Source organism: Onychostoma macrolepis, chromosome 01 (assembly GCF_012432095.1).
Source record: "Onychostoma macrolepis isolate SWU-2019 chromosome 01, ASM1243209v1, whole genome shotgun sequence".
Classification (NCBI taxonomy): Eukaryota; Metazoa; Chordata; class Actinopteri; order Cypriniformes; family Cyprinidae; genus Onychostoma; species Onychostoma macrolepis.
Genome location: NC_081155.1, coordinates 30,641,330 through 30,656,558, shown reverse-complemented (window position 1 = coordinate 30,656,558; position 15,229 = coordinate 30,641,330). Strand labels below are relative to the sequence as shown.

At 37.6% G+C, this 15,229-nt stretch overlaps 1 protein-coding gene across 8 annotated transcripts in view; it reads right to left on the bottom strand.

The window, feature by feature from the left end:
- lrba (LPS responsive beige-like anchor protein) overlaps positions 1 to 13,171 on the bottom strand; it is a 275,213-nt gene extending 262,042 nt beyond the window's left edge. For 4 of the 8 annotated variants that reach the window (XM_058770089.1, XM_058770116.1, XM_058770118.1 and 1 more), the window contains exon 1: positions 11,835 to 12,980. In XM_058770089.1, the coding sequence (XP_058626072.1) occupies positions 11,835 to 11,966 (132 nt within the window). In that variant the 5' untranslated portion in view covers positions 11,967 to 12,980. Of the gene's footprint in view, positions 1 to 11,834 lie in introns of all 8 variants that reach the window. The other 4 variants (XM_058770127.1, XM_058770098.1, XM_058770136.1 and 1 more) reach the window with 4 other exon arrangements.
- Positions 13,172 to 15,229: the final 2,058 nt, after the last annotated feature.

Genomic DNA, 15,229 nt, shown 5'->3' with positions numbered 1-15,229 from the left:
AGCCTGTCAGTCTCAATGTAAATCAAATTATAAAAGAAGAGATCGCTGCTCTAGATTGAACTGCTTTTGTAGTTTTAATAATCAATTTATTTGTAATGAACATACTGAAGTGATTTTTACATTTGATTATTTTTCTTACTTGAATGCTTTTGTTTAGATAAATTTTGAAAAATGCACTAGGCCTATTTGTTTCCTTCTTATATTTGTTCTGCTGTTGTTGTTTTGTTTTGTTTTTGCATCTGTTCTTATTTTTAATAAAGATAAAATAAAAAAATGGCTATATTGTGATTATTAATATAGTAATTAATATTAAGAAAGGAAGTGCAACGCTGCTTGGTGATTTTGCTTTGGAGCCTTCAGAAAACTTCAACTTGATTTTTCTCAGAACTGACTTTCCTGACTTCATATGGGTGTAGCATAGTAATTTTTTTTTGTTTGATTCCAACAAATCACATCATTTTGAAGGTCTTTTTATGGAAATAAAGGTAACTCATTTTTGAAAATTTGCTCATTGTGACACATTTTGCCAGCACAGGTCACATTTAAGATATTTAACACTTTTTATTAGCCTACCTTAATTCTGATCAAACTGAATTTAACATTTTTTGGAACCCACGGGTAACCTGTAGGACAATTCATAGCATGCATCATGTTTATTTAGTTTTTTTACAGTGCACAATTGCTGTGTCACATTTGTTGAACTAGGGCAGCTCAACTATGGGCAAAAAAAAAGCTTAATCACGCTTTCTCTGCTTTGATCTGGACAGTGATTTGCTAATTGTTGAGCACTGACTGCTTCTGAACTCACTGCTGAGCTATACGCAAAGAGCACATACATGTTTCAGGCAACACTGTGATTTCATAAAAATCAGTCGCTGTTATTTTAAAATGTAAAAAATTTTTAAACAGACTAGAGTTGGGTCATAATGCCGAGTTCACACTGCACGATTTTCAAACTCGTCGGATCGCTGTTGTTTTCACACTGCGTGACTATCTGGGGAAGCATTCAGTCGCTGCTGTGTTCACATTGCACGATGGATCGGAGACAGGGGCTTTCACATTGCACGATTTCACAATAGGAAGAATCGCGACAACTCTGTCTGATCCGCAAACTACGTTTCACAACAAAACACATGCGAGAAGTGATAAGGAAATAAGGCGAGAACCTGTGTGCGTCAGCCCGTTGTTCTCGAGCGAGACTGGAAGTATTAAAAAAATTTAGCCCGCAAATTGTCTGTGCGCTGATTTCCAGCTACAAAAACAAAAACAGATTATGCAGGAGGGAGATGCAGGAACAGGGATTGTGTTCTGCAAAGAGTGGTAAATAATAATTTTGCAGTAACTGTTGGCTGGTCAAGCGTTTGTGCTTGTTTCTGTATGACATTATTGTACATATTAAAATACTGATATGGTCTATAACTCCTCACCGAACTTCCCTCTGCCCTGTATCTTTGTCTCTCATTGGCTGAAGGTCATCGCGATGTAGTTTTCAATCAGAAATCATTGCACACAGCGTGATTGTGAATCGCCGACAGCTCCAGATATTTAGCATGCCAAATATTTCACGGGCGTCGGCGACGTGTCGGCGATTCTCTCAGATTGCGTCTTTGGTAATTCACACTGCGCGATTGTCACTCGCGTGAACGAAATTTGCCTCCGATGTCGAGCATTTGTCGGCGATTTATCAAAACTGTCGGCAAGTGAAAAACCGGGCTAAAATCGTGCAGTGTGAACTCGGAATAAGTCGTCAGCCGAAAAGCTCTATTGTAGATCAATATAGCAGAATTATTTTTTTTAACCTTGCCCCACAGGCTGCATTTTTTCTGTTAGGTTAATATAACTGCACAATAGGCTTGGGCGGTAATACGGTAATATGGTATACCGCGGGATCTAAAAATAGCAACGGTATCAGTTTCAATACCGTTATACCGTCATAAAAAACAATGCACTTATATAGGAGACGAGGATATATATTAAATATAATTTATTTAATGCCTAAAATGCGTATGCTTGGTTGTCATCACGTGACAGCGTGGAGGAGAAAGAGAGAGAGGGGAAAGATGGCGAGTCGCGCACCAAGTGACCTGGTCTCGAAAAGAACACAACTTCTGCAGTTTGGCAGTATTTCGGGTTTCGACCGAACGAGAAGGGAGAGGCGGTAAATACGGACGAGGCAATTTGCAAATTGTGCAACAAAAAGGTGACCGCGAGAGATGGAAATACCTCGAACCTAAGGTCGCATATACGAAACCACCATCCACTCACACTGCTGCGAGGATGGACCCGAGTTCACTCAGTGCAACCAACATGATCTCACAGAATTCCGTGTAATGTTCACGGACTTAATTAACCTCCGAATCTGTGGTGGCATCACGGAATCGCCGAAAATTCCGTGATGGGCTCACAGAAAAAATTCCGTAATGGACTCACAGAAGTGATACCAATGTAAGTCAGTGACAGGCACCATCCGTGCTCCACGCACGGAAACCCTTAGCATCAACATGCCGACGCGATACTGGGAAATTTATCGTCATCATTATTGTTCAGAACTGGGTAGGTTTAGGGTAGGGGTGGGGTCAGGTACTCCAGTGAAAGTATAACTGCATCGGAGTCACTCTTTTTACGTGGTCCGATGCAGCGCTGGTGTTGAACCAGTGAATCCGTGCATGGACCACGGCTGGTGCCTTCTGTGAGCCCAGCACGGAATTTTCGGCGATTCCGTGATGCCACCACAGATTCGGAGGTTAATTAAGTCCGTGAACATTACACGGAATTCTGTGAGATCAGGTTGGTGCAACAGTTTCAACGCCTCGATGCAGGACCAACAACATCTAGGTCCACCGACAGCCGCTTTGCAATACTTTTTATAATATGGATGTTTATGTTAATTTAATTCTGTTTGACTGTTGTATTTGCACTTTTTTCTAAACTGCTATTTGTTGCTAATAAAAGTTGTTAATATTGTTGTGCATGTTATTGTTTCAGTATTAGTGTTTGGTATTCAGTTTCTGAACGGTTTAGGCACAAGCCAACAGTTTGGTGACACCGTCTGAGCCTTATGTCATAATGTTTTTATTATTCACGGTAATACCGTATACCGAGGTAAAATAGGGAGGAGGTTTGACGGTATCAAAATTTGGAAACCGCCCAAGCCTACTGCACAATAATGCATATACAGTATAAAGAAATAGGTTTGTGGTTGGAAAAAGCTAATCAAGCAAACAGAATGAACTCACTGCTATTGTTTTTTTACTGTGCTTTAAAGTACCACTGAGTTGACTTCTAGCAGGTTGAGGAACTCTGTATTAGTGAGATAAATTCTGCTGAGAAAAGAAAGGTTAGTGCCTACTATCTGCAAAGGCTTTTCATTGTGCATTAAAGTAAGAACTCATTTCTGTATAGTGCAATAAGACACAGACACACACACTCTGTCACATATACAAACATTCTTTAGTCAAGCAGAAAACAGAAAACACAAGCAGTTGATGGACACTCAATCCTCAGAGCGGTGCGTGTTTGTCAGTACACAATGAGGTTGGAGCTCTAAGACTGCAGTATCTGATCCACCACTGGCCATATAATGGAAAAGACTGGAAAGGCAAGCAGAAAGCAGACACCTCCATCCACCTCCACAGCAACAGAAAACCCACCAGCCTATTCAGTCTCTGTTCAGAGCACTCCTGACATGATTTTGTAGAGCTTTAGTTCACTCTTTACTCCTTACAACTTTTTTCCCTAACAGTGGTGAGGTGAGTGTAGGCAGCCTCCTTAAAAAAAACACTAAAATCTTTTGGATCATTGAAATAGTTTTGAGACACACTATAAAACCAAAGGCCAAAGATGGAGTTTGGTTTGTGTGGGTGCAGCATTTAGTGAACTTGATCACTGATGGCATGAAAACCTATGTAGAAGATGCTATATCTGCAATGTTTATGCATTATCTATGATTATTACACACATAACTATAACTGCATATACTCTGCACCAAGACTCATAAATCCGGGCATTACCCATGTGTCCATTCTGCATCATTCTGTAGGACATTGTGGGAATTATGATTCAGATGATTCCTACCACATTTGCTTTAGCAGAAAGCTTTTAACACACAGCAGAAACGTTAAACATAAGTTGTGCAAAAAGCTCTGTGTGCTTGTGCTCTTTTATCAGTGACAGATCATGGTGAATCTAACTAGTTTAACTAGATTTTTTAGGGCTGGGTGATATGGCCAAAAAAATCATATTTTGGTATTTTTTGGCTGAATTGCGATATCTCATATATGTGAATAAATGATCAGTCAGGCAACCCACCAAAAATGTTTTATACATCTGATAGTTGAAAAAACTGACAGAAAAAGATATTTTTTTTTTAGAAGTGTACTGAGTGAAGGTGATATATGTGATGTAAAGCGGGATTTATACTTTCGCCTGGCTCCGCTTTGCAAGCCTCCGCTGTCTGCACGCACACCTTCCCAAACGGACAAGGCTTTTATACTTGTCGCATTCGCCGTTGTACTATTCTTTGAAACGACAGGGGCCAACAAGGAGTAATTGTCCTCTAAAACCATCGGGAATCACCGGTGGGAAGTTGTCATTTGCAAGAGCACAAGACTTCTCGTGTGATGAATGAGTTGAATTAACAATTTCTAAAATAAATATTTATTTCTTAAAATATTTCTTAAAATAATCTTAAGCTTTTGGGTTTATTTCGCATCAAACACAAGACAACTTTAAGAAAATAGTGTATAAATAGTGTCTACATTAATTCTAATTAAATTTTTATACAATAAAAATAAAACGCACTTTAATTAAAAAACCTTGGACAAACTATGCAATAAAAAACTAAGCACTGTTTTCCCTCAAAGCGTTAAAAGTTGCAACTGGTGGAGTTTGAACTTCACATTAAACTGCTTCTGTTTCACACAAATGCCGGCACAGACGTGCACGTTTGGATAGAATCGCACAGAATCGTATATCTTCGGAAGCGGAGCTGCACAGAAAGTTACAAAAATAGTTGTGCACACCGCCAAGCGAAAAGACGTCGCGTGCACTCAAAGCGAACTTCCGCCAACACCGCGATGACGTCATATTTTTGCAAATACACCCCACTTTGCAAAACCTCATTTCATTACTGATACCCCACCAAAAAGAATCCTTTCTATCTTTAAAACCCATGTATGAGAAAAAAATTGAAAAAACATAATCAAAGTGGTGAGATTCCCTCCATACGGAGCCTGCAGTGAAAAACAACATAACAACCTCGATTTAAAAGAACCACAGCCTTGAAAGACAGCCTGACTGATCTGAGGCCAGCTCCATTAATCCAAGTCCCATTAGAGGAGCCTCACCATTACAGAAACCTTAAAAGCGCTACTCCTACCAGCACCCAACATTCAGATGAAGGTGGTTTTAAGTTACAAGCTTCTGCATCTATATCTGCTGAGGTAACCAAATCCAAGGAGGATTGATAAAATATTCATTAGAAAACAGAGAGGGATGTGTTGTTCTTGGATAAAATAAACAAATGAGCCAGAGAGGGCGCAACAGACAAATGAATCCATCCAATCCAATATGAGAAGGCCGACTGTGTCAAGATAACAACATTTCAGCAGTCTGTACCAACACCAGAAAAATATCACTGTTCTCGCAACCAATTTCAATATCATAGTAAAAACAATTGGAACTACGTATCTTTTTTATTTAACTATTAGTAAATAAAATTAGTTAATCATTAATGATAATAATAAGTGAATAAAACATTAAACATTAGCATTTAGCCTGTGTATAATTTTAAAGTAATTCAAGCATCATGATACCACTGGTTTTCACACTTTCAGATGAACTCCAATTCACTGTCTAGTACCACAGAATATTATGATAGCACAGTAAACAAGCCTGAATTGGGAATCACTTACTACAAGTCAAGACCTGTACGGACAGGTGAGAGCAGGCTGGTCACCTACTCTCATTGTTTCCATGGTAACAAAGACAGGTCACATGCTTGTTTGTGTAGCCCTCACCTCAGGCTAACCCAGGTGCTGAGCTACCAATCCACCCCGAGTCCCCAGAGCCTGATGGAGGCACAAGAGATGATGTGGTTTCAATGAGCTTCTAGAGTGTGTTTGAACAAGAATAAGTGGGTTTTAATGAGGCAAGGACACAGTTATGCTTTAATAAACCTCATGCAGATTTACAAATGACATATTGTCAAAACAAGAGCGCTGCTCTTTGCTTTGTACTTTTTTTTTTCTGTTGAAGGAGATGAATCAGGCAGTGATCTCTAATCTGAGTCTCAAACAACTGTAAATGAATAGCAGAGAAAGCAAATTAGACAGATACAGTGCATTAATGCCTGCCCATTTTTGGTTCTGGAAGTATTTTTCTCATAGCGATTCTTAAAAAGTCCCTTGTTAAAGCATTATAAGCTATGAACCAAGCCAACCACCTACAAGGAGAATCACAACATTACAAACTTTGAAGCAAAAAAGTTGAAAAACTGGACAAAAAGACAAAGGTACAAGATTGTGTACTTAATGGCTTTAGTGAGACCAAAAACTATAGTCCCATGAAGCATTGCAAATGACATTAATCACATTTAAAATGTATAGATACAAATTTAAATTTGTTGCTTGAATCTATAGAAGCAAATGCACTGCAAAATATGCATTTATATACTACCACTTGATTACATCATTTGCTGTGCTTCATGAGAATGGGCGAAGCTAAATATCTCTTTGGTTTTGTGACTTTAGTCTTTGCAACTTCAGGGCTCTTATCTATGCACAAACAGCTTGTAACACTCCAAAGAGAAAGGAAAACTTAATCGCGTCATATGTCCCCTTTAATAACTTCTGTCATATACATAACATCATAATGAGAGCACTATTGTAAAAGATTTTGTGAATTCTTAGGTTTTCGCTGATGTGTAATGCTATCTTTTAATCAAAACAAAACTAGGGCTGCCACTAACGATTTTTATTTCGATTAATCTATTGACTAATTTATTGATTAATCGATTAATCTATTGACTAATTTATTGATTAATCGATTAATCTATTGACTAATTTATTGATTAATCGATTAATCTATTGACTAATTTATTGATTAATCGATTAATCTATTGACTAATTTATTGATTAATCGATTAATCTATTGACTAATTTATTGATTAATCGATTAATCTATTGACTAATTTATTGATTAATCGATTAATCTATTGACTAATTTATTGATTAATCGATTAATCTAAACTATTAATTTCCACAAAAAATCAACAATTTTACTTAATATTTTATTAAACTATATTTTAAAGTAATTCAAGCATCATGATACCACTGGTTTTCACACTTTCAGATGAACTCCAATTCACTGTCTAGTACCACAGAATATTATGATAGCACAGTAAACAAGCCTGAATTGGGAATCACTTACTACAAGTCAAGACCTGTACGGACAGGTGAGAGCAGGCTGGTCACCTACTCTCATTGTTTCCATGGTAACAAAGACAGGTCACATGCTTGTTTGTGTAGCCCTCACCTCAGGCTAACCCAGGTGCTGAGCTACCAATCCACCCCGAGTCCCCAGAGCCTGATGGAGGCACAAGAGATGATGTGGTTTCAATGAGCTTCTAGAGTGTGTTTGAACAAGAATAAGTGGGTTTTAATGAGGCAAGGACACAGTTATGCTTTAATAAACCTCGTGCAGATTTACAAATGACATATTGTCAAAACAAGAGCGCTGCTCTTTGCTTTGTACTTTTTTTTTTCTGTTGAAGGAGATGAATCAGGCAGTGATCTCTAATCTGAGTCTCAAACAACTGTAAATGAATAGCAGAGAAAGCAAATTAGACAGATACAGTGCATTAATGCCTGCCCATTTTTGGTTCTGGAAGTATTTTTCTCATAGCGATTCTTAAAAAGTCCCTTGTTAAAGCATTATAAGCTATGAACCAAGCCAACCACCTACAAGGAGAATCACAACATTACAAACTTTGAAGCAAAAAAGTTGAAAAACTGGACAAAAAGACAAAGGTACAAGATTGTGTACTTAATGGCTTTAGTGAGACCAAAAACTATAGTCCCATGAAGCATTGCAAATGACATTAATCACATTTAAAAATGTATAGATACAAATTTAAATTTGTTGCTTGAATCTATAGAAGCAAATGCACTGCAAAATATGCATTTATATACTACCACTTCGATTACATCATTTGCTGTGCTTCATGAGAATGGGCGAAGCTAAATATCTCTTTTGGCATGCTTTGCTTTCTGATCGGTGAACTTTTCTGTACAGCATCATGGCTTATGTAGTTTTTCAAATTCTACTAATTAACAATTATTTTAAAAATAAGTTGAATGCATGCAAACAAATAGGTTCAACAAAAGCATATACAATCAATTAACAACCTTGGAGCTCACAACAGGTATGTCTTCAAAGGTTTATCAGTTAATCGATTTCCCTATAGAGAAAATGAATGGAGTTTTTACTTCCAGACCTTGTCTATTGTGCTCTAGAGTGCTCTGTGACATGTTCATGCAAAACCAGTAACACAAAAAAAAAAACTGAAGTGTTACTGTTTGACTGAATTGTAAAATGGCCACAACTCTGTTAGTTCCTGCGCACCACTCATTCATACTGTAGATGCTACTTCTCCCTTATACTACAGTTTGAGGACAGTGTTAGTTTATTTATAATCACCTATTGCACTCTTGCATGATGTAGTCAATCAGCACTCAATTCTTCCACACGCTGGCCTTCTCTTGCCAAAACCCCTCTTAATCCCTTGAAATTCTTCATAGTGACTAACATTAAATGGGTGCATTCTGACAGCATGACGAATCTATCTCTGAGCTGTAAGTAATGCTGTATTTCACTGTGCTTCAATCTATGTGCTGGACATCTCAAACAGCAAATCGAACAAAGCTGGCAGAAACCATTATTTTGCTTTCATGCTCTAATACACAATTTTAAAAATGGAGATGAATCAAAGACCTAGTTTTATTTGGTCGACAGAGGAACATACATCAGGTTAACAGGTTAAACAGGTCATATCTTGCCCTCGCTCTAATTCTTAAAATTAAAGAGTCCATTTTGTGTTGCTGCAGCTTCAAAAAAAAATCCCCCTTTCCATGTGAACTGAGCATCAGCGCTGAGTGATGTCCTAAGGTGCTCTCTCACACCAGTTTGCTGCAATATCAAATAATTTTTAACTCCCACATACTTTATAAACAGCCACACACAGATGTGACAGATGTGAAGGGATCAGACCTTGTTAAAAATAAACTTCAGTGAATAAACCTCGGCCCTTACGTGCTGTTACATTTCTCCCCGCACAACTGTGACATCACAAAGCTGCAATGATGGATCATTTTATGTAATTGTATTTCATCGTTCTATTCATGATGTCAAGTTTTGAAAACTAAAACAAAGAGTTACAGTCCTAATATATCAAGCTCTTTGCAAACGAATGAAAGAATATTTGATTGCTCAAGATATTACCCTTTTAAACTGTCATTCGAGATTTAATTTTCATGGCTTAAATACCAGTCTTTTCCCCATAAAAAGCTATAATATATGGCTTCAGAAGACATGGAATATATATGTTTATGATGGTCTTATGGTGTTTTTTGCCCTTTTTGGGGCCTGTCAGTTCACGAACATGAGCATAAATTCTTCTAAACATTTAAAAATTCATTCTGATTTGGAATAACATAAGGGTGAGTAAATGATGACAGAATTTTCATTTTGCACTATAAGTGAATTATCCCTTTAAGGGCACTGCATTCAATTATAAAGCCCTATATTAGAGGCAAGGACTGAGCAACATAACTGCATGTAGGCTACGTCACCTATGATATCTAGCATGCCTTCTGCCTCTCAGCTGTGTTACATCAGCAAAAGAGTAGAGCGCATTGTTGCAGCACGTTTCTTACTTCCTTCTTCCTTTCATTCATTCATTCTTCAATGTCATTTCACAACACTACAGGACCTGCAAAGCAAATCTCTCCCAATCAGTTTCAGCTACAATGTGGGTCACATACAGACCCCTCACTCATGCTTGAAACTCAGCTAATGTATAACAGGGGCTTTCATCTTCGCTTGTGGACGTGGGAGGAGGGGGAAAAAAAAAGAGTGCAATTTCCAGAAAGTGCTACTGACTTCCTCGTGTCTGGGTCTGGTCAACAGAAAAGAGCTGTTATTACATCATGGAGCTGTGCTGAAGTGATCTGTGAACTCTGACTGCCAATAAGAGCTACGGGAGACATTCTGCTCTCTATTTGATTTTGTACCATACATACTCAACGGAAACTGCAAGATGAGTTTAAAGCTGACAGAGCACTGACATTATTTCACGGAGGGTGAACATTAGGTCACTGCTGAAAAATCAACCCAGGTTTCTTCCTCACACCCTGTAATCCTTCATCATGGATTAATGGATAATAGCTTCACATAATAACTGTGCAATGACAGGAGCAGGGAGAAAATGATCTAAAACAAGCAGTGCACTTAGAAACAGGTTGATCAACCTTTAAACCACCACCACATGGCTAGAAACACAGCATAGACTAATGCAGCAGAAAACAGTCCCTTAATAAATGCCTTTTCAAATGCACAGTACAACACTGAGTTTTACAGAATCATCCCATGCCTTTGCTTAAGATAGACAGTTAGATTTTTTACTGTATGAAAAAATCTAACTGTATATTGGCTGTATAAAAGTCCATGCTATAAAGCAGGTACTTAAATAGCCAACGCTGTCAGACAAAGTGTGCATTAACTACACCTTTAGGGGTACAACAGCTTGTCACTTGGGCAGTACTTTCCGACTTTGTAGCTTATCTGTCCCTAAAAGGTACATATTAGTAGTAATATGTACCTTTAAGGTACTATGAAGCTTTCAGGGGTAAATAAGGTACAAAAATGTTTCTGTAACCCTGTAAAGGCTGACATGAAATAATACTCAAAAACTGTTAACTGACTTGACTACTGAACTGTTTAGACAAAAAGAAAATACTTTTGCATACATGTTTTATTTTATGTATCACATTTTATGCATTAGGCTTTTATGGTTTATAGTACAGTGAGAATATGGAGCTTGAGGAGAGAAAAAATAAATAAATAAATAAATAAATATATATATATATACACAATTCTAATATGATTGAGATTTTTATAAATAGGATAACATACTACTTACAATGCTTAAACGCATATAAATATAAATTGTCACAATATTTCTATGAATAAAATGTCTTCGTAAAATTATCTTTTATGCTTAGTTTTATGATCAAAGGGCTGTTGTTTTTATTGTGGGTGGCAAAAGATAGGCTATAAACATGGCAAGCTATTGTATGTACCATGATGACTTGACGGGGGATGCTTTTAAAATTGTACTAAAAGGCTTTTTACTTGCTAAAAAGAATAGACTATCAATCACAGGGCAAACAGCATGTGGAAGATCGTGTACAACAGGGTTTTCAGCAAATTTGTAATCATACCCCAGTGACAAGCTGCTGTACCCTAATAAAGGTATCTTATTTTCTGAAAGTGTGCATTGCCTTTCTTTACAGTCGCATCAATTTATATGACAGCTGCTTCCTTCCACGTTGACTAACATGCCGCTTACTACAGGTTCAGTGAGCTGACATTAGTGTCTTGATCAAGGACACAATGGCACTACATACATCAACCATATGGGATTGCAGCCAAGCAGCAGACTTTCTGCCGTACAAATGTAACCTAAAAGCTTACAGAGTAACAGCTAGAGTCTAGAGTCTGGTCTTGTCCAGCCACGGTGTCTTCAGATCTCTATTTAAAGGCTTTAATCAGCTTACCAGATTGAAGATCGTCTCCACAATGTCCCGATTGGAGACTTCACCAGCCTCCAGGAGCCCCGCCAGCACGGCGAACTTCATGCGGATTCCTCTGACGGGGATCCCGCCAGCGCTGTCACCTGCGCTCGCCATGACGGAGTCAGGTGAGAGGGGAACAGGTGCGACACCTGTTTGACCCTACAGCCGAGTTAAACTATGGAGAAATGTACGGTAAATATCGCTCTCGTTAAGTTGACAGAGGCGAAGAACAGAACCTGGTCTCCATTCACGGCCAGATTATCCGTTAGTTTCTCGTGCTTTCGGCGGGAAGTATCAGTTGATGTCACTACACCTGACTGACAGGAATTGTTCTGCTGTAGAGAGGAAAAACAGCTATAAACTTGTCCAAATGAGGACGAAATCGCGCTGTGCTGAGCCCAGATAAGAAACACAATACTTGTAAATCTCCGCCGGTCTGATAAAGGAAAGATATCTAAATAACAATGTCACTGAAGTGTGTGCGAGTGTCAAACAGGAAACAGCGATGCTGAAGAGATTCCGCGCAGGTAGACGCACCGATAAGAACAAGACGCAAAAAACTACAAAATATAAGGCAAGGAACGTCCGACATCAGCTCTCAGTGGTCCCTCCAAAGAGAAGACAATCCTCGTGGTCCCTGTGGGAACTGTTGGAGTGAAGTTTCAGTGGTAACCCACTTTACAGCGCCATCTCTTCCTGAATCAGCTCCTACTCCGCTCCGTCTCCGCCATGACAGTAGAGCTGCGTGAGAGAGAGCTGCGCATGCGCAGTGCGCTGAGAGAGACAAGAAGGGGGGGCTCAGGTGTGTCAGGTGCTAGACTACAGAGAGAACCTGTTAGGACAGAGTGACACTTCATACTGGGGATCTTGTGTCAGGGACGCTCTGTTGTGGTGTTGGTGGTTCAAGATAATGCATTTGTCACATGGAGACATAATTTCCATTAGAAACGTGGTTTGCACTAAGATTTAACTTATTAACAGCAAAGCAGAGGCGTGTTTTGAGATTTGGAGCCCTTAAGCAAGCGTTCCAGGGGAGCCCCCCTCGGTAGAAATCGCGTTCCGGGGGCCCACGAAACTACGTGGGTTGCGTGGTGCCTTAAGTATCAGTGTTGTATCAAACTACTGTAGCCTATTAGGCTAAAGAATGTGTTGTCATTATTTATATTAATATTTGTAATGTGCATTGTGCACTATGTATTTTCTTATGTTTTCTGCACTTGGTCTGTCAAACTATTAACAAATAAAAAAGAATAAAGCATGAAAAGAACATGTCAAGACAATTTCGGGAAGAACAGAGAACCTGCAGCTGTGCATAAATACAGATATCAGCCTTCCTGTAGCACTAATTCAATTATTATTATTAAAGTAATAATGATGATAATAATAATATTTATTATTATTATTATTATTATGTGTACCTTTAATGCAGAGTAGGTTGCTTTGAATAAAAGTGTCTGCCAAATGCATAAATGTAAATATTAAGTAATATGTAGACTGCCCATTCTTATAGAGACTGAGACCACATGATTTCTTCTTCCTGCCACTTACAAATGAAAAATTCTGTCATCATTTACTCAATCTCATGTCATTCTAACCATGACTTTGTTTATTCTGTTGAACACAAAAAAAGTGTTTGTTTATTTATTTTTCCATACAATAAAAGTATATATATATATATATATACACAGTATCTCACAGAAGTGAGTACACTTGAAGCGAGAAGGGTGTACTCACTTTTGTGGCCAGCGGTTTAGCCATTAATGTCTGTGTGTTGAGTTATTTTGAGGGGACAGCAAATTTACAGTAATGTGAGGGGTGTACTCACTTCTGTGAGATACTGTGTGTATATATATATATATATATATATATATATATATATATATATTGTGTCAACTATCCACTGAAGTGTGCATGAAATAAAAAAATAAAAAAATCACCCTTTATATTTAATGAATATTGTAGATCTTATTGATGATTCAGCCACGTTTCTTTTTTTTTTTTTGTAATTTTTTAAATCACAAAGTCATAACGTGATCTTTCAATAAAAGCAACAGACTTATCGCTGGTGATGTATATGCCTGATTTCTCTAATCACTTAGTCTGCTTAAACCCCATCCATCCACAATCAACTAACTGCAAGCTGGCATTAATTTTGAGTGCAATGCCCACAACTCAAAATCCAATAAACCGAGTCACCTCACTGCATTTTTTTCTGTTTTGATAATCCACTACATTCAGATGTGCATCTCAAGAAAAGCTGCTACTTCTTTGTCATTGTGACTTTAAAGAATCAGTTATTTCACCTATCTTCAGACTTGTGATAATTTAGATTCAAGTGTTCAGATTTTAACGTACAAAGAAAGAGTTATATCTATGTAAACTGTAATATTTAAGACAGACCATAGAAGTCCAGAAGTCTTGAATATTAAGGATTTTTTTTTAACTAGCTTCAAGAATAAATGTGCTCACTGTCTCTCATTATATTCAAAGTGTGGTTTCATGGCCCCTTTGAGTCGTTGCCAAGGAGTCAGCAGCACATTGACTTTGTTGACTCTATATACAGTCCCTCAGGGCCACAGAATTAAAGGTCTAGACTCTGTAGCAACAAAGAACAATTTGTCACACAGACACTGAACTTTATACTAACATCCTAAAAACCATCACACAGATGCATAAATAAATTAATTCACAAGCATTCATTTCAGAAATAAATTGACAGAAAAATCCTTCTTTACCCTCTTTCCAAATGTTTTCTTTCCAAAGTACATAACAGGACAGACTAGTGTTTGTGGCAGCTATTTAAAGAAGCCGATACAGAGCAAATAAAAACCCTGTGCTAATGCATAATGTCATTTTTGATTATGCAGCTATTGTGAGTGAGTGAAGTGTGAGCTTTTGATCCTTAAGATTCTAAAGAACAGTGTGAAAGATAATGTTTTTAAATAACTATGATATTCATCTGCTGTTTTGCCTTTGGAAACAATAAGGAATGCAATATGATAATTTTAATAGCATAATAATAATCATAATAAAACAATTATTATTATTATTATTATTATTTAATAATAAGAATAACAGGGCAAGAGGATGGAATGTTAGTAATTAATTTACTGAACCATTTATTTAGCTACTTGAGATTTGCAATTTTCTGTCATTTCAGTGTTTATTTCAATTTCGTTTTATGATTGAGACAGAAACTTGACTGAACATATTAAATGATAGGGTCCTCTAAGACACCCTGACTGAATTTACCATGAACCTATCTATACAATTTATTATAGGTTTAATAGAGTGGAATGTTGTCATGAGGGGTTTCATGTTTGATGAATGTAATTAGACTTAAGACACTGTAACTATAATTGATGCAATAAACAATT